Source organism: Gossypium arboreum, chromosome 11 (genome assembly GCF_025698485.1).
Source record: "Gossypium arboreum isolate Shixiya-1 chromosome 11, ASM2569848v2, whole genome shotgun sequence".
NCBI lineage: Eukaryota > Viridiplantae > Streptophyta > Magnoliopsida > Malvales > Malvaceae > Gossypium > Gossypium arboreum.
The window spans coordinates 124,827,822-124,853,474 of NC_069080.1; the positions used below are offsets into that span (position 1 = coordinate 124,827,822).

Consider the following 25,653-nt stretch of genomic DNA (forward strand, 5'->3'; position numbering starts at 1 on the left):
GCAAAATCTCATAACCGTATTTCTAGGCATTCGATCAACTCCGCTTAATTATGCCAAATCTACTCTTAGACACGGACTTTTGCTCCTCTGCATAAGCACATTAAATCATGAATCCATACCTGAAATATTAACTCAAGCATTAAGAACACATAATTAAGAATAAATCAAGTATTTATCATACAGTTCAGATAATAATAACAAGATCCATCATAGGTTTCAACCCCCTTAGGTATCTAAGGGGTTTAGTTCATAATAAAATAAGAGTACATCTCAAAAGTATGAAAATAACAAAACATAAAGAAAACTCTAAAACCCCTGAAGGAATTCTGAGAGAGATCTTCAGTCTTGGAGTAGCTCCAGCTTTTGGGATGGATCGTTTGGCTTCCTTCAAGTAATTCTCGGTGTGTGGTTCTATACTCCAGAAAAGTTCTAGAGGAGGCCCCTTTCTAAGTCATACTTAGGGTGTTTATATAGGCTTTGGATTGGCTTTCTTCCTCCCTAAGTATCCTTTTTCGTGTAAAATACAACTCTTTGAAAAAGGGACACACCCGTGTGCCATGGCCGTGTGACGTGTTTGCCAGGCCATGTTCGATCCGTTAAATTGCACACGGCATGCGGGTCAATGGCCAGGCCGTGTGAATCGTGAAAGCCTTGGTCGACACCCTCAAAAAACACGGGTGTGTGAGAAGCCCGTGTGACAAGGCTTAGGCCGTGTCATCTTCTCGATTTGGTCCGTTTTGTCCCTTTTTTTGACTTGTTTTTGGCTCCTTTTGACTCTTGGTGCTCTCCTAAGTACAAAACATGAAATAACCGGATTAAGAGCACCAAAAATCCACAAATCTAGTGATAAAAATCCATAAATATGCTAAGTATTTGGGGTACAAATATGTATAATTTGGCATTTATCAAATCCCGAGTGGAGTCGCCAAGCTGTCGAAACCATTTTTTAGGGAAAAAATGGGGATCGACTTTTCAAAACCAAATGTGTGGAGTCGCCACCAATCCCTGTGTTTAGGTGTGATTGGATCACCTACTAAAACATTTTGTTCCATTTAAAACAACTTTGGTCCACGTAAAATTAAAAATGGGTTCGAGAGCCGATTACGTATGAGGAAGGGTTAGCACCCTTATTACGCCTAAAAATTGGTACCAGATTGATTCAATGCTGTCCTCATATCAAAGATTTTAGAAAGGATCTTTTGAAGTATGGTTCCTTTTAAAACGTTTGAGTAGTTCAGGTTGGTCATCAAAATTTTCTCGTTTCAAAGGTACGTAGCATCAAATCCAGCAGGATTGGACACGATTCTCCATACCTTTGAAAACGCAGTTGATTTTTTACTTCCAAAAGCTCTTAGGTTAAAAAAAATATAAAAGAATATCCAGATATTTAGTCCGATGGAAAATCGAAACCCAGCACGGTAGGGCACGATTTTTCGAACTTCCAAATACTGAACATTGCCTCATTTTTTTAAAAAAATTTAAATAAATAATCATAAATTATCTCAAAGTACATTGGTTTTATTTGAAATAAAATATAATAATTGATTTTAAAGAATGAAAATCATAAGGCTACATTTTGCAAAACCAAAAGAAAAATAATTATCATGGGATAATATACATGCATAAAAATATGATACTTGATGATTGAAGATAATATAACTTATTTAATCAACTAACAAAACAAACAATTAAATATAACTAATCTAAGAAAAATATAACCAATTTCCCAAGCATGAATGAAGAACAATCAATATAACAATAAAAAACGAAAAAAATAGTATACGACAATGATATATAGCATAATATAATACAATTGATGCAAAATATATAAAACAAGATGAAAATAAAAATACTAATATGGTATAAGACAATTTTCAAGTAATGATGAATATATAATATATGAATTGATGAAAACTATTTGTAAAAAACAAACTAGAGATATATATGTAATTATTAAAATATGTGTTATAAAATGAATATTTTTAAATCAAATAATACACAAAGTATTAAAAATATTGGTTTAAAATTGACAATTTACATACAATAAAGGAAAATTTAAATTATGCATAAAGTATGAAAAGATAGTAAAATATATAATGAAATATAGTCTTAGGAAACAAACCATACACATAATAGATTTACAAATCATATATATATACATAAATAAATTTAGAAATAATTGTTTGTAAAAATAACATGGAAATGCATACAAGATTAAATTAATTTTGCTATAAGCTATATATACCAACATACACAAAAGCATTAAAATGAGATACTATATAAAGCATTAAAAGAATATAATGTAAAGAAGAATTTGAAATACTAATTTTTATAAACACAAAATGAAGCTCCTAGAATAGCTTCTTATATGCATAAAAATATTAAGTGAATTTTAAAACAATAGGTATTTTAAATAGAAAACTCCATTAAAATAATATATACAAATGTACATAAAAATATTTAAACAAAATATTATATAGATAATTAAGATAATATAATATAAAAATAAACTTCAAAATAATGATCTTATAAAATAAAGTAAAGCTATCAAAATGGTTTAACACACATATAAAAAAAAACTAAATGGATTTTCAAAATCATAATGAAAAAAAGACTCAATTAAAATAATATAGGTACAAGCATATAAAAGATTTGAATCAAATACTATGCAAAATATTAAAATTATATGATATAAAAAAACTTCAACATAATTATACACATAAAACATAGGAGGAAAAAATATTAAAATAGATCAACACATATATAAAAGTATTAAACGAATTTTAAAATAATAAGTCATACACATACAAACTTAATTAAAATTAAATTAAAATAAAAGGGATAATTTATAAATTCTTGAAATTAATTTGAGGACTAATGCGCAATGCGTACGAATTCACATGGACCAAAGCTAGAAATACCCTCGATCCTGAAACGCTTTGCCATATTGCGAACTAAAATGAAAACGTGCGCAAATTAAAAATCCAAATTAAAAAAAAAAGAACAAATAAAGCGCAATTGAATGCTCGCATGAGGGGAAAGATCTAATGCGCAATTTCCCCATTTTGAAAGAAAAGGCGCAGATCCGGCTTGCTAATTGGGTTGATGCGCCGATCCTTACAGCTGTGAACGGCTTCGTTTTTTTAACAAATGATTTAAAACCCTTTTTCCTTATTTTCTTTTCCAAATACAGCCAACCTTTTAACAAAAATCTGTAGCCCTAAAATCAGTTTGCTAGGGCTTCATTTTAGCAACCGCCGAATCACCATTCCATTTGGTGGTCGATGGTACATCAGCTGTGACCAAGTTTTGCCAACGAAAGCCATGCTCGAAAAGATTTGGTAAGCCATTCGATATTTTTTTTAAAAAAAACTTTAGATCTAATACTATTCTTTCAAGAAAAATGTAGCAAAATTCGAAAGCGTACATTCAACACCATTCGACCCTCGCCCATATCTTAATATTTCTGAGATATTTGGGCTTTCATTGGCGTCGTTTCAGGTGTTCCTTTTGTTTTTTCATAGAAAGATTGCAAGCAATTCGAAAAGAAAAGAAAAAACAAATAGAATAAGAAATCACCTTCAAATGACTTCTGATTCTATCTTTTTGATATTTAATGTGTGTAAAAATACATGGTACAAGTAATGGCTTTTTATAGCCTGGCAAAATACAGATTTAAAAATAAAAGATCCATTTCTTTTTCTTTTGCTATTTTTTTATTCTATTTTACTGCTTCTCGTGTGCTCTTTTGCAGGAGTGGTTGTAAGGAGAAGATGACCCTGGTGACGTGAAGGCCGCGCGTGGGGATCTCACATGGGAAACCGACCCTATGGTGCTATTCTAGTGTATTCCAAAAGCTTCTAGAGCTCTCAGTCTGTTGAACTTTGGGTTCTTTTTGGGTTTCGAATTTGGGCCATCTGAAGTCGGGAAATTGGGTTTAAAAAATGTATCTGGGCTGGTATAAACTTAGCTTTTAACTTAGTTTATTATTTGGGCCTGATGGTTTGTAAAGACTTGGACTTTAAGGAATTATTATGTATTTATTTTTAATTTATTTTTCTGGTTTTATTGTGGGATGGGCAAATTGGGCCTATTACAAAATTATTTTTCCCTACTCAAGACAGCTTGATCAGCGGAGTGTTTACAAGTTTCAGTTTGTCGCTCAAATCTTTTGACGTGAGGTGAGATGAAAACCCAAGCACATTATCTCGGTTACTCAATTTGGTCACATTTATGAAATCTTCACTCACGACAAATTCATCAGCGGAGCAGTATATACATACAACTTTAATTTTTATTTATTTATTTATTTTCCTTTTTCTTATTCTATATTTATTTTTCTATTTTTTATAGTAACATAACATAAAATGATCAATACGAGATACGAGTACTTTTTTCTAAGCAAGTTTAAAGAACTAACAGTTTTCATGAGATGTTGATTTAACCATAATATTTTCTGTCGAAACCATTTTCAAATCGAGTTTTGGAAAATGGGAATCGATTTTTAAAAACGAAAACGGGAGTCGCCACCAATCTTTTTAGGTGTGATTGGATCACCTTTAAAACATTTTGTTTTAAAATCATTAGTTTTGGTCCACGAAATAAAAGAATGGATTCGGGAGTCAGTTACGTACGAGGAAGGATTAGCACCCTCGTAATGCCCAAAAATTGGTACCTAATTGATTATCAAATGTCTTTAATGTCGGAAATTTAAAAAAATTTAAGATATAATCCTCTTTAAAATACTTTGATTTTGAAAATTTGGGTTCACTCGTATCAAAACATTGACACTAAGTTAACCTTTTGGAAATCCCTATCTCGAAACGACAAATCGCCACATCCAATAAGTTAGGACACAACGCTTTGAAATTCCAAGACAGTTGCTCGTATTTTGAAAATCTTAAAAACTTAGAAGGGTACTTGACTATTCGAACTCAACGAGAAAAGTTGCAACCCAATAAGTTAGGGCACTACTTTTCTCGAAGCTTTCAAATACTAAGCATTGCCTTTTTTATTTTTATAAAACTTTTAAATATTGTTTTAAATGACCTTTTAGAGTGACAATCCTATATTATGAAACATAGATATTCAAATAGCGTATATTATAAAGTATTATAACACTTTATATAAATGCAATCACTATATAGAGGGTAAAATAGAATAATAAAAATAATCATGCTAAGCAAATAGGAATATACCAAAAAGAAAACATAATAAATGCACTAATTATATACAATATATCATAAATAAAACATTAAATAATATAAAAAACATGGTAAATATTAATGTGTAAAATATGTATGAGTAAAATAGATGACATGCATAGCAAATGGATAAATAGAATCTACATAAAATATAAAATCCAATAATTTAATGTACACATGAATGGATTAATAAATAAAATGATGCATATAATACAATATATCAATGTACATATATAAAAATATGCATTTGAAAGTAAATTATAAAAGTCTAAGATATTACATATCATATGAAATACATAACATAACAATAATACATTAATGCTAATGTAAAACAAATATTGTATAATAATAAAAACATAAGTTTTAAAATATATGTATAATATAAACAATTGATAAATAGAATGAGCATATAAAAATGTGATATTTAATAATAAATTTAAAATATAATATATAATAAAAATATATTTATAAGAATAATAATTATATAAAAATATAAAATATATTGGTTTAGAAAAATAATGTATAAAATATCAAATATGTAAAATAATTTATATTTATAATGAAATGATTATATAATATATATACATGCATAGAAAATATATATTTGAAAATAAACTATATAAAAAGGTTAAATATTATGATATATAAAATACATAATCAAATGTATAAAAGATAGGAAAAATATACATATTTGAAAAATGAAGAAATTAAAAATAAAAAGAGTTGAAAAACTAAGATAGACGAAGAATAAAATAAGAACAAACCACAGAGAGTAAGAACGCAAGAGGGAGAGAAATTTGAGTGAATGCTCTTCAAGAATTCTTATTGCTTCCCAAAACTCAAGTGTTTTACAATGAAGGGAGAGGCCTCTATTTATAGTTGAGCCTCCCCAAATCCAACGGTACAGATCAATTACATCAACGGTTAAGATCAAAGGATATCTACAAATTAAATCTCCAAGATTACAAAATCATATCTTCTAAGATTGTATATCATATCTAAGATTGCAATCATATCTAAGATTGTATCATATCTAAGATTGCAATCATATCTAAGATTGTATCATATCTAAGATTGCAATCATATTTAAGATTGTATCATATCTAAGATTACATATCATTGAAGATTATATTTCCATATGAGTCAAGCTTGTAGATGGACCTTAAATCTTTTCAAGTAATGGGCCATTCCGACCGGGCCAAATTATATTTGTAATTCTGGACTGAACTTGGACTTCGTTTTTTTTTTGGGGGTTTATTATTTTAAATACTGAAATGGGCCAGGCAAAATTGAGTGTCTACATTTTCAATTCTACAAAACGCTTGTCAATCAAACTAAGCAATGAGCAACTATTCATGAACCATCCAACCATTTGAAATAACGAAGCATATGAATTAAATGCTCAATTCCAAACAAATTAAGGAACAATCTTAGTGTAAGAATTAACACATGCAACGAAGAGCAAACAATAGCATGACATGTCCTACAAATCCCTCCTATTTAGTCCACATTGCCCCCAATGTACAATAGTAAAAGAATAAGAAAGAGAAGAGTCAAGTATACTCCCCGTATGTTTAATATGGCGGAGGGCTATGGAAGTGGCCACTTTGCAATATAACAAGGATATTTGAGATTTGAGCCTCCATTCTGTCAAGGCGACCCTCGTAGAGGTGGTTAAATGTGGCCGACAATTTGGGAGAGTTTTGAAATAATAAAAAATTCACTTGGTAGCCATGCAACTAAAAAATGAAGTTATAATAAACTTGAATTTAACAAAATAATTTTAACAGTATCAACAATTGGACCTAAAAATGTGAAATATGAAAAGTAGATAGACTAAATTCTTAGGAATAAAAGGATAGGGACTAAATTAAAAATTCATGAAAAATATAATAACTTATGACATATTTTAACCAAAAAATATTATATGTGATTAGATTTTAACTGTTAACCTTTAGTTAATTTTTAGTTTTTAGTATAGTATAAACACATGGTAGTTGTCTAACTGGAGTTTTTTAAATCTACCCATAGTGGACAGGCAGTTCAATTGTCCTTAATCAAATACATATTTTATTTAATATTTATTATATTTAATACTTATTTTATGTAACACCGCATGTAACACTCCTTACCCGAGACTGTTGCCAGAATCGAGCACGAGGCATTACTAAACTTAATCTATCACTTAAATAGTTTTAAATTGTTTATTTAAGCTTTTCGGAATGTGCTGCCATTCTGCGTCGTAGTCGCCTAAAAATTCATATCTTGAGTTCCGAAACTCAAAATTAAGATCCATAAATTTTTCCTGAAACTAGACTCATATATCTATCTACTAATATTTTTCATAGATTTTTGAATTGGCAAATTAGTACAGTTTATTAGTTAAATTTCCCCTGTTTTAAAACATGACTGTACTAACCTCTTCTTACTACGAACCATGTTTCTTCCTGTAAAAAATTAATATCACTAAGCCGTTTGTTTCTATTAAAACTAGACTCAACAAGGATTATAACCATATAAAGTAAACCTTCTAATTAGTTTTGTAAAATTTATGGTGAATTTCCAAAGTTGAAACAGGGGATCCAGAAATTGCTTTGACCCTGTTTCACTAAAACTCAGATATATCATAAAATATAACACCTTTTCCTGTTTTTCTTATTCCATAATAAAATAGACATAATAATGTTTAATTTCATATATTATTCATCTTCAAAATATGTTTCTACAATTTTTAGTGATTTTTCAAAGTTATGTCATTTCTGTTACTTGAATCTGTTTTTAGGTTACTTTCACATTTTTCATAATTTTTATGTGATAATCACCATTCAATCATACATATTAATAAACATGCATATCATCGGCCATTTTTATTAGCTAATCCCTAGCAAGTATTTACACATCATTCATTGTTCATATTATACCAAAAGTAGCTAAGTTTCTATACATGCCATACACAAAACAAAACGTCTAATTATACCGAGTTATTTCTTTGATAGTGTGATCGGCCTCCGACGTTTCCTTCGATCCCCGAGTGGCTAGATAAGTACTATAAGAAGAAGAAAATAAAGAGATTAAGCACTAGGCTTAGTAAGCTTACAAGCAAATAAATCACAACATTCAACATAATGGATAATTATGCATAATATCATCTAACATCATAAATTTCTTTACTTTTCAATTTCTATTTTCTTCTTTATTCCCTTACCTTCTTTCTTACCTGACCTTTCCTTTTTCATAAATATAATCTACTTTTCCTTTGCTGTTAATTCACTGTAATTTAGCTCGTATCCTGACCTGTTGAACCACTCGGAATACTAAGGATACTAGGGTCGTTCATGTCTATCAATATGTTGCCAATGCCATGTCTTTGACATGGACTTACATGAATTATTCCTGTCTCCAATGCCATATATAATATGGACTTACATGGCTCAATCCTGTCTCCAAAGCCATATTTCTAATATGGACTTACATGCCTCATTTCTGTTCTTGTCCTGTCAACCCTAATATCCTAACATTCCTAGGGTTCAACCGGGGCTTTCTAACACTTTTCCTCTGTCACTTCACCTTAAATTCGACTTTAAATATTTTCATAACATAAATATATAAATGCTGGAAATTGACAATAATAATGTAAAATAAAAGAATATTGCATTTATTTACTGTAAACTTACCTCGATACAAAATGTGACTAAACTTTACAATTTAGTCCTTTACTTTTTCTTTTCCCCGATCTACTCCCAAATTTCGCTCTTCTTGATCTATAATAGCAAATTTAGCTTATTTAATATCAACATTTATCAAAACAACCCTTTACTCAAACTTTGGAAAAATTACATTTTTGCCCCTAAACTTTCACATATTTGCACTTTTGCCCCAAGGCTCGTAAATTAAACTTCATCCTATTTTCTTATGTTTTATGACATGCTGATCATTTTTCCCTTCTATGACAGCATCAAATTCACACACTAACATGTACTTATGACTATTAGGTATTTTTACCGATTAAGCCTTTTTACTCGTTTTCACTTAAAACCAAGTAGCACAAGTTGTCTAACATAATCTAAAACCTCATATTCCATCATAAAACATCAAAATACACAAATTTCACCTATGGGTATTTTTCCAAATTTGATTCCTAACTTAAATTATCGCTGGCATAAGCTTTATCGAGCTACCGGGACTTCAAAAACGTAAAGATCATTAAAAATGGGGCTTGGAATCACTTACTATGAAGCTTGAAAGTTGAAGAAACCCCAGCTATGGAGAGAGGTAAGGTTCGGCTGGTAACTTGAAGAAGATGATACAATTTTATCATCTTTTTACCTTTTTATTAATGTTAATAACCAAATGACCAAAATGCCCCTCCTTACTAAACTTTCAAAAATTCCTTCCATGTCCTAATTTTATCCATGAACTTAAAATTGGTCAAATTACCATTTAAGATCTCCTAATTAATATTCCAAAATAATTTCATAGTAAAAACTTCTAGAATGCAAGTTTTGCAAATTATTCGATTTAGTCCTTAACCTCAACTTAAGCACTTTATGCATAGAATTTTATCACGAAATTTTCTCACAATCATGTAATCATACCATGAACCTCAAAATAATAATAAAATAATTTTTTTCTACCCCGGATTTGTGGTTTCGCAACCACTGTTCCGTTTAGGCCCTATTTCGGAATGTTACACCGCAAACCTGACCTGGAAGTTTAAACTGAACTCAGGATGTTACATTGATCACCGAAGTGATGATTGGAAATTTTTTTTACAAAACCATTCAATCTTAATCTCATTTCTGAAAATCATTCATATCTTTACACACCAAAAATATTTAATCGTTAAAATTCCTTACGATAAAGTTACCGTTATGTGAAGTAAATCACCATAATATATGTATGAATGAAAATCTAAAGTGAAAACTGTACAACAGTCTTATAAAACCTTACAGCTCGAAAGTAGTATAATCAAAAAATAATTTTAGAAAGTAGAACCGAAATAAGCTTTTAAAACCATGATCGTCCGAGACCTCCGCGTACCGAGTCCAGCATCAAAATTCAGAAAGGTACTTGAAAGGGGAAATAGAAGAGGGGGTAAACTACTTGAGCTCAGTGTGAGATCAAAACTGTCTAACTACAAAATCAGATACAAAAAGCTAGAAAATAGTTCAAAAGCATAACATACTTATAGCACTATACTAATCCAAATGGTAGGCTCAAAACAGAAGTTCCGAAAGTTATTACAATTTTAGCCACAACAACTCACAAACAGTTACAAGTACTATGAGTCAGACAAAACATTTGAAGTTCACAAAGTGCACATAGATATAGGTACTTTTCAGTCAATCAGTACAGTCAGACCAATGCGTATAAATGCTGTTCTGTTATAAAACCCATCCATCTAGCTAACACACCTTTCCGACCCCCATCACTCCGCATAAGAGCTGTTTGAGCTCATCCAACCAATCACACCATATAGGACCTCGTAAAGCCCATCCATCCCTACACCCCAATAATGTCCACGACCCTTAGGGTATTAGGATTTCCCACGACCCTCTGGGTATTAGGGGCTATTAGTAAGCTGTACAGTGCCATACGGTAAACCGTGGTACAAACATGTAGTATGAACTACCAGATCAGATAGTGATGATATGCAGCGAAGCTGACGTATAAGTGGTACAGTGCAATGTGGTAAACCGCTATGTCGATAAAGTGCAGTTAAACTGCCAGATTAGATAAGTACACGCAGCAAGGCTGACGCATGCGCTGTACGGTGTAGTGCAATAACTGCTAACAGCATAGTTCGTGACCCTTAGGGTATTGGGACTGCCCACGAACCTCTGGGTATTAAGGGCTAACAACCAACAGTTCAACTGCCAGTTCAGTTCAGGTTTAGTCTTCCTTCTCTTCACAATCCCACCTTAAAACATTATATGCATATGTATGAGTGCAAATAGATGAACAGAAATAGAGTACAAGATTACAGACAGTCATTCACATCTAGTCAGTCAGATTCAGATGGGAGTATACTCAATTACCCATATTCAGATTTAATGGTTATGTAACTTCACAGAATAGTGACACCTAGTCAGACAATCAAACGGAAGCATATTACACACACACACCCCGTCAATCGGGTTCAAAACAACATGTTACGCAACCAATCACCAATCTTACCTAAGCTGAAGTCGGAACAGAGTCATAATTACCCTTCTAAAGCTTAGCCAAGGGTTGAACACACAGAGTCACAAGTACGCTTAAATTGACCTAGAACCAAAATCTGGCAAGATAGGGCTACACGCTCGTGTGCTCTGATCGTGTGGAGCAGTTTAGGCTGTGTGAAGGTCCAAACGCCTATGTGCAGGGTAGCACACGGCTTTGTGATAGAGGTACACGCCTGTGTGGTGCAGGGACACGATCGTGTGAACATGCTGTGTAACTCACTGTCCAATTTCCTAAAGTCAAGTGCAGAGCAGACATGGCCGTGTGAGGGTCTCGCACTCCCGTGTGCCACTAGACACGGTCGTGTGTTCCGAAACACAAGCACGTTTGGGATCCCTAAATCCCCAAATCAGCCACACAACCATGTGGCTAGGCCGTATGACATCAAATCTCTGAAACCCTAATTTCCAAACCCACATGCTCGTATGCCTAGGGGACACGGCTATGTGAAAATTGACAAAATCCCCAAATCGATCACATGGCCGTATGGCACATATTTTAGCCTGAAAACCCTAACGCCCAATTTCACATGGCCGTGTGAGTCGACACACGCCCGTGTGGCGACTGGAATGGTCACAAGACAACCCTTAAACAACCTAAAAACGTCATTTTAGCCCCCAAATACGTCCCCAACCTTAGCAACATCAAAAATATATCAGAAAATGGAGTATCGCACCATAAAAACTCTGAAACCAATGATTTAAAGCGCTCACTCGAAAAGCTAAAATAATTACTTGCCAAATAAAAGAAAAGTAGACAAGGTTCAAATCCCACACCTGAATCGACGACGAAGAAGACGATAGTTAAACAAAAATCCCCGATGCCAAAATCTAAAAGAAAAGCAAAACGGAAAGAAAAAACCTAGAAAAGAACGTCCAGCCAAAGGAGAATAAGAAGATTAAAATAAAAATCAAAATAACATAAAATAAAATAATAAAATAATAGGTTATAAATTCTAGCTAAAAACCAAATACTATTTAACAAAACAAAATTTAAAATATCCCTAACAGAACGTACTCACAAGGACTCGAACTCAGAACCTTGTGGTATACTAGAACTCCACTTACCCATCAGACTAGTAGGCCCATTTTGCCACTAAATTGCATAACTAAACACATATGTGCAGCCTCCTCACTGTCCCTATGCTCAAATCCCAAAACTTCTAGGCCCAAAATTCGGGGCGTTACATTTTATATTAAAATTCTCTTTCTAATATAATCAGTTTGTTCAATCACTCTGATGGATTAAACTATTTCAATAGATAATTATAGAAGGAATGAGAATATTTTTTTGTTTCACACGGCAATGAATGCATCTACCAACATGTTATGGTATATTGGTAATGATTGCTTGGGGAATATGATTGGAGATATGTCAAATTTGAAGGATCTTATGAGGTGCTTGGAGGGTCGAGTGGCATTTGGAGATGGGAAGAAAGGTGGAGGATTTTAATCATCTATCATGAAATTATGTAGTGACACATTCACAAGCTGCATAATCTATATAACTCCTTAAATACAATAGGACATGTAAAAATAACACTAACATATATCAAGGGTTATTGAGGTTTTAGGCACTAAATAACACCTTAAACAAAATATGATACATAAAAACAACATAAACACATACCATGGAGTATTGAGATGCTAGGATCTATATAACAACTTACATAGAATATGACACATACCAATAACAAAAATATTCCATAGATTATTGAAATATCAATATCTATAAAACACCTTAAACACAACTTGACACAAACAAAAGTCACTTAAAAGAAACCAAACACAAAAAGGATCATGAGATAAGGTAAATTCTTAATTCCTCAAGTTGAGAGTGAGATTGGATTAATGAGCAAAGAAGTGATCCCATCTTTAGAATTTTTTCCAACATGTGTGTACTGATCTTCTCCATATTTGTAAAGAAAATCGATGACCCTTGTAAGATTGAGACTTCGCATAAGAACTGGCACTAAAACAACGTTGGATATCTTACTAAACATCAATTCATAGTTTATATCTTTCCAAGCATTCTCTACTTGCTTCTTATTTTGAAACTCCATATTCTCTCATGTAGCATTCAACAGCTGATACGCAATGCCTTCTCTCTTGCTCAAATTACATATAATATGCATTAGCTTTATTTACCAAATGTAAGTTATAGAATACACTCTAGCAAGATTTAAGGGGAAAAAATACCTTGTGTGTAGCGATATCATCCATGAAATGACCAACAATGGAAGATGCAACAATAATTTTAGGGTTGGTATGTGGTAATCGAGTAGTCGATCCGATCCGTCAATTCTGAATATGAGGTAAGTTTGTATGTGGTAATTTCATTATAAATATATGTTAAATGCTTTGATATTGCCTAAACTATGATTACGAGATTTTCATTAATGTATGAATTGTAAATATGACTCTACGGATATATTCAAAGATAGAATCGACAAGCTAGAAATCTCGGTTGAACCTTAGGAATAGAATTGGATACTTGTGAAATGTTATAAATTGGTATACCGATTTGGCTTCGGGCCATGCATATAGGATGAGTTGGCTTCAGGCCATGATATTAGCACTTCAGGTACGGTTTATACTGATTTGGCTTCGGGCCATGCATATAAGATAAATTGGCTTCGGGCCATGATAATAGTTCTTCGAATAAGTTATCTTAATTTGGCTACGGGCCATGGTATAGGTACTTATCGTATGAGACATATGAGTATACGATTTCTATTTTGAATAGTTCAAAAGGGTAAACGAATAATGTGGTTGAGAAAGAGGTTAGCACGAGACGATACAAATGCGTATAAAAACTATTCAAGTATTAAATAGAGAAAGTTCAATGAGATGGTGCTTAATCATGTTTTAAGACATGAGAAAGGTTTGTAGTTAATATGGTTATGATTTTGTAATGTGTAATTGGTTGAATTACATTTATTTGATTTATTGAGTTACTCACTTACGATCTTACTAAGCTGTGAAGCTTACTTTGTGTTATTTATCTATGTTTTATAAGAATCAAAGCTAGCTCAGGTCCGGGAGATGTCGGGAACATCACCACACTATCAAACACCTAAATTGGTACTTTTGAGTTGTGTATATATGGTATATGGCATGTATAGACTAGTTGTAGTACTTTGGTTGTGAATATAGCCATGAGAGTTGGCTTGTAAATGAATATGTTTGTTTTGAATATATAGCCATAAGTGATGGCTTATTTTGGTATGTTTTGGTATAAATGTGGCTAAGGTGTTATAGTTGTTCAAATGATTATATTTTGAGTTTGGTAAATGATCTATATGGTGTGATTGAAGTTGATAATTTGAGAAGTCATGTGTTTGTGAATGGATGATTGATGATATACGTTTTGAATAGGTATTTGGCATTGATTTGAGTATTGAATTTGGTTGAATTTGATATTGTATAAATGATGCATTTGAATGATGATTTTGGCTGCCTATTGTATGATGAAATAGTACCATTTTGGTTGTTAGGTGTGCCTGAAAAAAGGTGGCAAATTGGCCTTGCAAATGGCCTATTTTTGTCCACATGGGCAGAGAGACGGGAGTGTGTCTTAGCCGTGTGTGACACACGGTCATGCTACACGACCTTGTGTCCCTTGGTGTTGAAATTGAATTGAAGTCAGTATGCTCCACACTGTCGTACATAGGGGCATGTGACTGGCCATGTGGTATAAGTTAGCATACCCCATAAATGGCACATGGCCTAGCGTATTGGTCATGTGGTATAAATGGCACATGGGTGTGTGGTTGGTCGTGTGACCCAAGTCAATATACTCTCCAGTTTTCACACCGTCTAGCACACAGGCATGTCCTCGATCGTGTGACACAAGTCAGTATGTATGCCCTATTTCCACACGGCCTAAGATACGGGTGTGTCTACTAGCTGTGTGAGGCACACGGCCTATTCACACGGGCGTGTGTCCCTTGTATGATTAAAAATTTTTAAGTTTTCCAAAATTTTTGTATGTTATCAGTTTAGTCCCGAACCACTTCTAAAGCATGTTTAAAGCACTTTTAAACGAAAATATGATTGTATTGAATGATGTATGAGAATGATTGCTATGTGTTGTGTATTAATCGATAATACCTCGTAACCTTATTCTAGTTGTAACAACTTAAATTTCTATAGTTTTGGCCTTTGTGATGGCTAGGCATAGAAGTATCTGAACTCTTATTTTGTGATATTTTGGCTGAAAAGATTTGTTGGTTTAGGTGGTTATGTGCTCTGGGTGTGTTTGGGGGGTCCCATGTTCAAGTTTTAACTTGGGCTAAATTTTGGTTTTTATTTGAATAAAGCCTGACTTTAGGTCAGTGGGCTTTTAAGGAATTGTTGGTAAAAACTTAACAGAGTGGGCCTGCTGGTTTAATGGTTAAGAGGAGTGTCATGCTGCTCAAGGTCCTGAGTTCGAATCCTTGCAGTGGCTTTGGATTTATTTTGCTGCAAGTTTTGGCTAAGAGTTGGGTTTTATCAGAATTCTGAGTTGGGAGTTTTAGGGAAAATTAGAGCTTATTTCCTTCTTTTTAACAAAATCTTTTCTGGGCCGTCTTCTATTTTTTCCTAAATCCCCTTTATTTCCGAAAATTCTTTTCTATTTTTTCCCCTCACCTTCATTTTTCTTTTTTTTTTGATAAGCTTAGGCGTATTGCTAGCGATTCAGTCAATTCGGTAAGTATCACTTTATTAAGTTATGTGATTTTCTTTGGAGATCGTTTAAGAGGGTTTTTGTTTGCTGTTTAGGGGATATTCAAGGTTCTGTGGGTCATTAATCATGGTTCTAAATAGTAAGGAATCACCATAATCATTGAAGGTAAGTAGATCTCTCTTTCGGGATTTGGCAATTCTTAAGAAAGTCAATTTATGTGATTGATATTAGGTTCGGTATTGTCAATTTTAGGCTTTGGAGTGCTAGTGGTTGGATTAGCAACGAAAACAAACCAGGTGTGTACTCCGATTATGCAGAAAATGAGTTTCAGGGAAAGCTAAAAAGTGGCCTGTCGACGCCACACGGGCGCGACGGACACAGGTGTGTGAGGCTGGCGAGGCCATGTGCGAGGCATGGGCTCGACCATTTAGGCCGTGTGGCCTACACAGACATGTGGGTCACACGGGTGAACCACACGGGTGTGTAGAAGTTTGGGCCAGGCCGTGTGATCCATACAGGCAAGGCTAATCTGGGCCGTGTGATCTACACGAGCGTGTGAGGCCAATTTGTTTGAAATGTTCTGTAAGGTTGCAAGGGTCGCCTAAGTCGACTGTGACCTGACTGTAGGGGCGGTAAGCATTACTTAGACCCTATACTCAGTTTGATTACTACATTGTGTGCGGAAGTATGATAATACCAACATGTACATCTGCCTAATCTTATATATCTGTTCTGACATGACGTATGATTTGATATCTGCATATAAGTATGCCATAATATTTGTATTGCATTGCATTGGGTTGGGATTGTTGTGAAGAGAAGGAAGTTTGAGAGGCGATTAGCCTGTTATCTGGCAGCCATGCTGCGTATATTTGTTATGTACTGTTTTTACGATACCAGTTGGTGTGTAGGGTTGGATGGATCGATTATGTCCCCATACTTGATGTGTAGGGCTGGGTGGGTCGATTTTATCCCCACATGGTGTGATGGGTTAGACGGAGATGGTGTGCAGGGTTGGTGGGCATGATATTTCTAATATCTGATCTGTTATGCATACGATATATGTATGGCTAAGGCCGAATAACTGTATTCTGTTATCTATTTGTATGCATGTTGTTTGTGGGGATATACACACTGAGTTTGCGAAAACTCACCCCTTTGTTTATTTTGTTGTCAGGTAATCCTCAGCAGTAGATGGATTGGTGTGACGGAGGGCTCAATGGTGACCACTGGTAGACATTTACGGATTTTTGAGTAACACTTTAGTTTGTCTGATTTATTCAAATATTTATTTTGGGATTAATATGTATTTGGACTCGAACTATTCTTGGGTTTATTTTGGGATTTTAAATTGTTAAATTATTGATTTATGAATTAATGATGTTTTAGCTTCCGCATTAATGAAATGTTTTCACTTAATATTTGGAATAGAGATTTCACGACTTAATTAAGGATAACAAATTGGACGATTTTTAACTTGCTAAGGTTTTTCTAAAAAGCACTCACATGTGACGCCGCCAGATTCGGCCATAGCATCTTGGCCGGGTTTGGGGTATTACATTTAGTGGTATCAGAGTTAAGTTCAAAACTCGGCTGTGAATTTTGGGTTCCAAAATTGGTTTTAGAGAAACACTTTTGAATGTTTTTAAATACTCTAATTAAGTATGTGGTTCACCTAGTCTTCGGCGCCGATCCTGTAAGTTTCTGAAACTTTGTATGAAATTGTTTGGAAGCATGCTTAGAATTTACTGAATTCCTATTTGAAAATACTAATGTTTGCTGTGAAACTATTGTAGGTAGCATGCTTATTGAAACACTGTAGGCAGTGTAAATTGAAAACTGTAGTAAACTACGATTTGCGATAATAGACTCTGAGTACTCTGATAACTCTTCTGCATAAAATACTCGATAACAACTATCGAAACTGTAAACTGACTTTCATAAAATTTTTAATACAGATTAATTTGAAATTACGATGAGCACACGTGGTACTCGTGGACAGGGTACTAGAGGCCGAGGTAGAGGCCGTACAGGGACTCGAGCTGAGTCTTTTGCATCTGATACGATTCCTAATCTGGACACTAGCGAGACACCGATGTCACCTGTTACTGAGATTGGTACTGAGTCTCAGGACAGTGCAGCTGGGGATGATACATTGTCTCAGGCCATGCTGCGAATCCTAGAGAGGATCGTTGAGGCTAATGCTAGATCTGGAGGCTGTGGGTCGGTTATGGAACGACTCCGATCCAATGGGCCTGAGGTATTCAGGGGCATCGCTGGAGTTACTTCTAATGTGGCTGAGTATTGGATGGAGACCACGGAGTGTATTATGGATGATCTAGATTTTACTGCCGAGCAGAAGCTCAAGGGGGTTATTTCGCTGTTTCGCAATGAAGCATATCAGTGGTGGCTGACGGTTAGGGATGGCACTCAGCCTGACAGTCTGACATGAGATTTGTTTAAGACGGCTTTCCAGAGAAAATATGTGGGGTCTAGTTACATCAATGCTAGGAGGCGTGAGTTCCTGAATCTTACTCAGGGAGATCGTTCAGTGGCTGAGTATGAGGCCGACTTTCTGAGGCTGAGCCGTTATGCACGAGGCATTGTGGCGACTGAGTATGAGCGTTGTGTTCATTTTGAGGATAGCCTTAGGGATAACTTGAGGGTCCTCATAGCTCTGTAGAGGGAGCGTGATTTTGACGTATTGGTCGAGAAGGCCAAGATTACGGAGGAGGTTAAACGCGCTGAGAGCCAGAACCATGACAGAGGGAAGGCTAAGAGGGATGTAGAGTCTTCGAATGTTGGGGTGAGGCCTAGGAAAAAGGCCAGATCTAATGGGCCCATGAGAGTTGGGCCTACTATTACACCTGCTGGGGTAGCGATTTGTCAGCTTTGTAATAAACGCCATCCGAGCGAGTGTTGGAGGTCTACTGGAGCTTGTCTTAGATGTGGGTCTTTTGAGCATCGTGGTAAGGACTGTCCATTGAGGACTAATCAGATGCAAGCTTCGGCTACTAAGAATAAATAGCTAATGAGGGAAGTTCAGTAGCCGCCTAAGGGCCGAGGTCAGACTATAGGTGGTAACAGTCTGGGCCGAGGACAGAGAGCATCGGGCCGAGCTGCTGGGCCGACTGAGGCGATGTAGCCTATGCTTGTGTATGTTGCCTATAGTCATGAGGATGGAGATGCTCTAGACGTCATCACAAGTACGTTCTTAATCCTTAATGTACCTTATGTTGCACTGATAGACATGGGCTCTACACATTCCTACATTGCATGTTTTGTGTCTGAGACTTTGGGAATACCGTATGAGAGTTCTTCTAGTGAGATTTTAGTTGTGAGTCCACTGAGGTAGCCTATTAGCGTTAGTAAACTATTCAGAGACATTCCGTTGGAAGTCCAAAGGATGATATTTCTGGCTGATCTGATGGAACTTCCGTTTGGGGTGTTCGACTTAATTCTATGTATGGACTAGTTGGTGAAGCATCATGTAAGTCTGGATTGTGCTGGGAAAAGGGTTGTTCTGAGGACCAAGGAGGATAATGAGATAGTCGTGGTTGGGGAATGACAAGATTATATGACTAATGTGATATCTGCATTAGTGGTAGAAAGGTTGGTAAGGAAGGGGTACGAGACGTACTTGGTGTAGATCAGTGTTGCTGATTCTGAGAACTCTTCGGTTAAAGACATCCGAACAGGGAGGGACTTTCCAGAGGAACTACTAGGATTACCTCTGAATTGTGAGGTAGAATTTGGGATTGAGTTATTTTCGGGCACAGCTTCGGTGTTTATCGCCCTTTACTGAATGGCACCGACGGAGCTGACGGAATTTAAGGCTCAGATTCAGGAGCTGTTGGATTGTGGGTTTATTCGTCCCAGTATGTATTCGTGGGGAGCACTTGTTCTATTCGTAAAGAAGGATGGTACAATGAGGATATGTATCGACTACCATCAATTCAACAAGTTGACGACTAAGAATAAGTACCCACTTCTGAGGGTAGACGACTTATTCGATCAGTTCAGAGGGGCTTTAGTGTTTTCTAAAATCGATCTACGGTCAGGTTATCATCAGTTGAGGGTTAAGGAGGTTGATGTGCATATGACGACATTTAGGATTCGTTAAGGGCATTACGAGTTTCTAATCATGCCTTTTGGGTTGACTAATGCACCAGTGGCACTCATGGACTTGATGAACCGTATGTTTTAGCCCTTGATCACGTGATTTCGTGATAGGTTTTAAATATTTATAATCACTCATTCTTGAACTAACTATTATTGTGATGTAGGCAAGTGTACCTATCGAACAGTAGTATAGTTTTAGCAAGACCGAATTGTCTTTTTATTATCTAGTTTAGGAATAAAGAGGTTTTGTTTTAATTAACTAATTATCTAAACTAAGAACTCACAAAGAAAAGAATTGGGGAATTGCTTTAGGGGAAAATCGTTTGACTTAAGACAATAGCTAAGGAAAAATCCACCTAGACTTTACTTGTTATTCTGGCGCCGAATCGGACGATTTATTCATTCAACTTATTCTGTAGAGATCCCTAAGTTATGTTATTATCCCGATTCAAGACTAATAACGTCTAATCCCTAGATTGAATAACCGAGACTTTTCTCTAATTAACATTCTAGGGTGGCATAAACTCGATCTATAGATCCCCTTATTAGGTTTCTCCCTAATCCGGCAAAATCTTGTCACCCTATGTCTAGGCATGCAATCAACTCCGCTTAATTATGACAAATGTACTCTTAGACAGGGTCTATTCCTCCTCTGAATAAGAGCTTGTCTTGAATCAGTATTCTGGGATATCAAAACAAGAATTAAGAACACATAATTAAGAACAAGTTAAATATTTATCATACGATTCAGAAAATATTAACAGGATTCGTCTTAGGTTTCATTCCCCCTAGGTATTTAGGGGTTTTAATTTATAACTAAATAAGAAAACTTCTCAGAAGAATAAAGAATACAAAACATAAAACCCAAAACTCCTGAAGGGAAATTGAGGAGAGATCTTCAGTCTTGATGATGAATCTGATTTCTGAGATGGATCAATCAGCTTCCTTGGAGTAATTCCTTACTTCCTATTCTCCGTCTCCTTTTCTTCCTTCTCTAGGGTGTATTTATAGGCTTTGGAATGCCTAAAACCCCTCAAAATTAGCCTTTTTCGAATTGGACTCAACTTGGGCTTGGTAGGGACACGCCCGTGTTCGATTACTTCAGGCCGTGTTAGAGCCTGCCAAATTGACACGGTCGTCTGGTCTACCCGTGTGAGGAGGTCCAGGCCGTGTTGATTTCATACTTTGGCCCATTTTCTCTATTTTTGGCCCGTTTCTTGTTTCTTTCACTCTCTTATGCTCTCCTAAGTATAAAACATGAAATTAAAGCATTAGGAGCATTGAATTCACCAATTCTAATGGGAAATCATCCATAAAATGCATTAAACATGGGGTAAAAATATGTCCCACACTTAAGCATTTGCTTGTCCTCAAGCAAAATTCTCAACTCATAATAAAAATAAATTCTTCCTTACTTATAATTTCTATCGATAATATCTCACATTAATCCATAAGTAATCATACATTGAGAATTCAACTAAAAGAACATTAAAGTTCCAAACATTCCAAGTTGAGCATTTTATTCATGCAAACATAGGTGTCTCCCCCCATCTAAGTAATTACTTTTAATTCAGAATATCACAGAGTTTTACATCCTCACTAAAGATTCAGTCAAATCACTCGAGGTGTTTAAGGACAATAAATGAAGCACTCAATAGTTAATAATGAAAAGTCATTACCATAGGCTTGCATGAAAATCAAATCTCCACCACTATAATTTAAGATGATACATCAATCAAAAGGTCTTTAGAGGGTTGTAATGAGCCTTGGTTAGGGGGTGTGGTCACAAGCTGAAAGAAAGGGTTAGAAACGAGCTTGAACTGAAAAATTACCTAACTAGAAAAAGAGTTAATCTTCACTTGCGTACAACAGAGCTTCTTTTCAAAATATGGAATTACTAATAAATATACATTAATTTTTTTTGTTTTTTTAAGAACAAGTTAAATAACGTAGACTAACTATTAAGAACAAAACATAGCTAAGCAATCCATTTAACTCAAATCTCGAGAAAAATAGGGATTAATTTAGGGGATTTCAACAATAATGGGTTAAGGGTTAATATTAAGGGTAATACAAAGAATGGTTTGTTAGGCTCAAGGGGGTTTACTAGGGATTAATCATGGAGGTAGGCTTTTCATGGCATGAGTGGGTTAATCCAAAGTTCGTTAATCATTTTGACATATCAAATCAAATGGTGTGGTCTTGACATGCATAATCAAGCAAGTTCTAGAATAACAGTTCAATACTGATGCACTTACAGCAATAAAAAAGTGAGCATGAAAGAATTAATAGATGCTCAAAAGACTCAAAAATCTTACAAAAATTATGGCTTTTTGATGTTTAAAACTTGTGAATTCCAACTCAAAGTAATACCTAAACTTTGGGGAAACAACCTAAGATTTCTTAAAAATCAACTTATCATGCTTGATCCTCTAATGTCTTGAGGTTTAAACAATCAATGCGTAAATGTCTATGTTTTAATTCAAGATATATCAATCATCGTCATAAATCAATTAAAATTTATCCTAAATATGATATGAGAGCTTTCCAAGAGAACAACGTAGTCATTCAGGGATTTTTTTGATAATGGAATAAATATCCCCCTACACTTAAGATGTACATTGCCCTCAATGTACAAAGATAGATCTTTGAATAAAAATAAGATAGGGATAGAAGTGAAACTTCATGTATGATGAATTCCTCGAACTGGAGTTTTGGAGAGTGATCCGTTTGAGAGCGGAGGAGGATACTCCGGTGGTCGTAGAGGTTCATTAGTCCATAAGTCCTACGCTAAAAGAATATTATATCTAGTGGTAGCCATGGTCGTGGTTGATCAGCACATGACAGTCATGGAGAACCTTTCCCGGTGGAGTTTTTAGTTCCTATGCGATGATTAGCTTAAGAGCTCTATATAACTGTGATAAAATCGGGAACTTTTTAGGGGATATTAGGAAGAATAATTACTCATAAAGAAAAACCAAAATTGATAATTAAAAATAAAATTCTAAAATCTACTAAAAATAAAAATAAAAATTAAAAAATTAAAAACATAAAATAATAAATAGATGTTTTTAAACATCTTCATCGCTGGATGGTTCGCGAGGTGGGACTGTGATGAGATGTGGAGGTGCTAACAAATCTACTGTAGAGTAGCGTTAATGTTGTCAAATCATTGAAAACACTGTCATGGCACACAGCCATGTTACACGCCTGTGTTCCCCAATTTTTGCCCATGTGTTTTGCGTTTTACCTATTTGGGAGCATCTAAAATTCGTCCCACACCTGTGTACCTCGGGCGTGTGGGTTCACACTACCTTGTCGCACGACCGTGTCTAGCTTCGTTCGCTTCTCCCATGCCTGTGTGTGCAAGCCCCACGCCCGTGTTAATTTGACAGGTTCAACCACGGGTGTTGGACACGGGCATGTCACACGCCCGTGCTAGTTTCTCAGTTTCAACCACGGGTCTTCCACACGGGCGTGTCGCACGCTCGTGTTGTTTTGGCAGGCTTGACCACGACCATGTCACACGGCCGTGGCGTTGTATCGTAGCCCGTGTTGGGGAAATCCTTGCCCTGTTTTCACATGGCCATAAGCACGCCCGTGTGCTTGGCCGTGTCTCTGTGGAAAACCTGTATTAAAGAGCTCCGTTAGTAAGTTAGATGCTGAAGACTAAATTTTGGAAGAAGTTAATGCAGTTAGTGCTCGGGTTGCCTCCCGAGAAGTGCTTATTTATAGTCTAAGCTCGACTTACCTTTCTATTGAATGATCATGGTGGTTCGAGGAGTTTATACTCATCATTCCTACTATCAATCTAAAAATAAGGTTTTAAACGGGCATTGTTTACTTTAAAAGTGCCGAACTTGGGATGACTCACCTCTACTATACTGAATGGAAAAATACTGAGTACCGTAAGAGGGATTTCCTCATTCGGTGTGGTAGTGACAATGTGGGGATCTGCGACATCTAATAAGACTTTATCACCAACCTTAAGTTGATTTGGAAAGGTATCGGGCTCGTTCTGGCGTAGTTTCGGTTTATCGTATGTTCTCGATTTATTTGTTCGCCATTCATCTAGCTCATCTATTTGATGCCTTCGTTTTTCATTAATAAAACCTCTACTGTTGTTTGAGAGAGGCTCATGTACTTCCTTCAAACTTATCTCCTGCAAAGTGGGTTGTATCATGTGGTCAATTTTAATAAAATGGTTTAGACGATCACCTTCAATTTCTGATGTGTTGTCAGAATTGCGAGCTTGAAGGGTGAGTGTTTCGTCTCCTATACGAAGCCTGAGCTCACCTGTACCAACATCAATAATTGTTTTAGCAGTTGCAAAAAAGGGCCTTCCTAGGATTAAAGGAGTATTGTTATCCTCCTCTATGTCTAAAACAATGAAGTCAACGGGAAATATAAATTTATCGATTTTGACAAGCACATCTTCAACAATACCCCTAGGAAATCTGATAGTTTTATCTGCTAATTGAATGCTCATCCTAGTCTGTTTGGGTTTCCCGAGACCTAGTTGCTTGGATATTTTAAAAGGCATGATGTTGATACTAGCCCTTAAATCAGCTAATGCATTATTAACATCTAAACTACCAATTAAGCAAGGAAGCGTAAAACTCCCTAGATCTTTTAGTTTGTTCGGTAGCTTATTTTTTAGAATAGCTAAGCACACTGCATTTAGCTCCACATGCGACGCCTCGTCCAACTTCTACTTATTTACTAAAAGCTCTTTTAAAATTTTCATTGTGTTTAGCATCTGAGATAGAGATTTAATAAACTGTAAGTTAATATGTAATTTTTTTATGACTTTAAGGAATTTACCAAATTGTTCATCTGAGCGGTCTTTCCTTGTTGCGTTGGGGTATGGTACAGGAGGTTTATATTCGAAATTTACTGATTTGTTTGTATTTTGATCTACCTCACCTTGACCTTTTCTCACCACAGTTTCTTGCTGCAGTTTTGGTTCAGGCTCCACAAATCCTTCTTCATCCTGAACATTAATTGCGTTGAGCTATTCCCTTGGGTTGGGTTCAGTATTACTTGGCAAACTACCTTGTGGTCGTTCGAAGATTAGTTTGGAAAGCTAGCCTATCTGAGTTTCGAGCCCTTGGATCGACGCTTGTTGATTCTTAAATACTGTCTCGGTGTTCTGGAAACGAGTTTCTGACACCGATATAAACTTTGAGAGCATCTCTTCAAGGTTTGGCTTCTTTTCCTATTGGTAGGGTGGTTGCTGAAAAGCTGGAGGATGTTGTGGTCTTTGATTTCCTTGGCCTCCCCATGAAAAATTGGGATGGTTCCTCCAACCTGCATTGTAAGTGTTACTAAATAGATTGTTTTGAGGTTGAGGATTATTACCCATATAGTTTAGTTGCTCGTTATCCATGTTATGGGCATAAGGTTGATATTCCGAATGGCTTGTTCCACCGTTACT

The 25,653-nt window shown here is 35.4% G+C and overlaps 1 protein-coding gene and 2 long non-coding RNA genes across 3 annotated transcripts; 2 read left to right on the top strand and 1 right to left on the bottom strand.

The window, feature by feature from the left end:
• Positions 1-3,008: 3,008 nt before the first annotated feature.
• Positions 3,009-4,054, top strand: LOC108473140 (uncharacterized). The gene is made up of 2 exons (XR_001869662.2): positions 3,009-3,341; positions 3,755-4,054. It is a non-coding gene; the product is annotated as an uncharacterized LOC108473140 (long non-coding RNA).
• Positions 4,055-8,046: 3,992 nt separating this feature from the next.
• LOC128283495 (uncharacterized) lies at positions 8,047-8,966 on the bottom strand. The gene is made up of 2 exons (XR_008273857.1): positions 8,879-8,966; positions 8,047-8,250 (listed from the first exon to the last, which is right to left on the bottom strand). It is a non-coding gene; the product is annotated as an uncharacterized LOC128283495 (long non-coding RNA).
• A 9,223-nt stretch (positions 8,967-18,189) lies between these two features.
• On the top strand, positions 18,190-19,122 carry LOC108471825 (uncharacterized). Its single transcript, XM_017773384.1, has 3 exons — positions 18,190-18,510; positions 18,571-18,723; positions 18,778-19,122. Exons 1-3 carry the CDS (start codon positions 18,190-18,192, stop codon positions 19,120-19,122), a joined length of 819 nt encoding a protein of 272 aa, XP_017628873.1.
• The last annotated feature ends 6,531 nt before the right edge of the window (positions 19,123-25,653 follow it).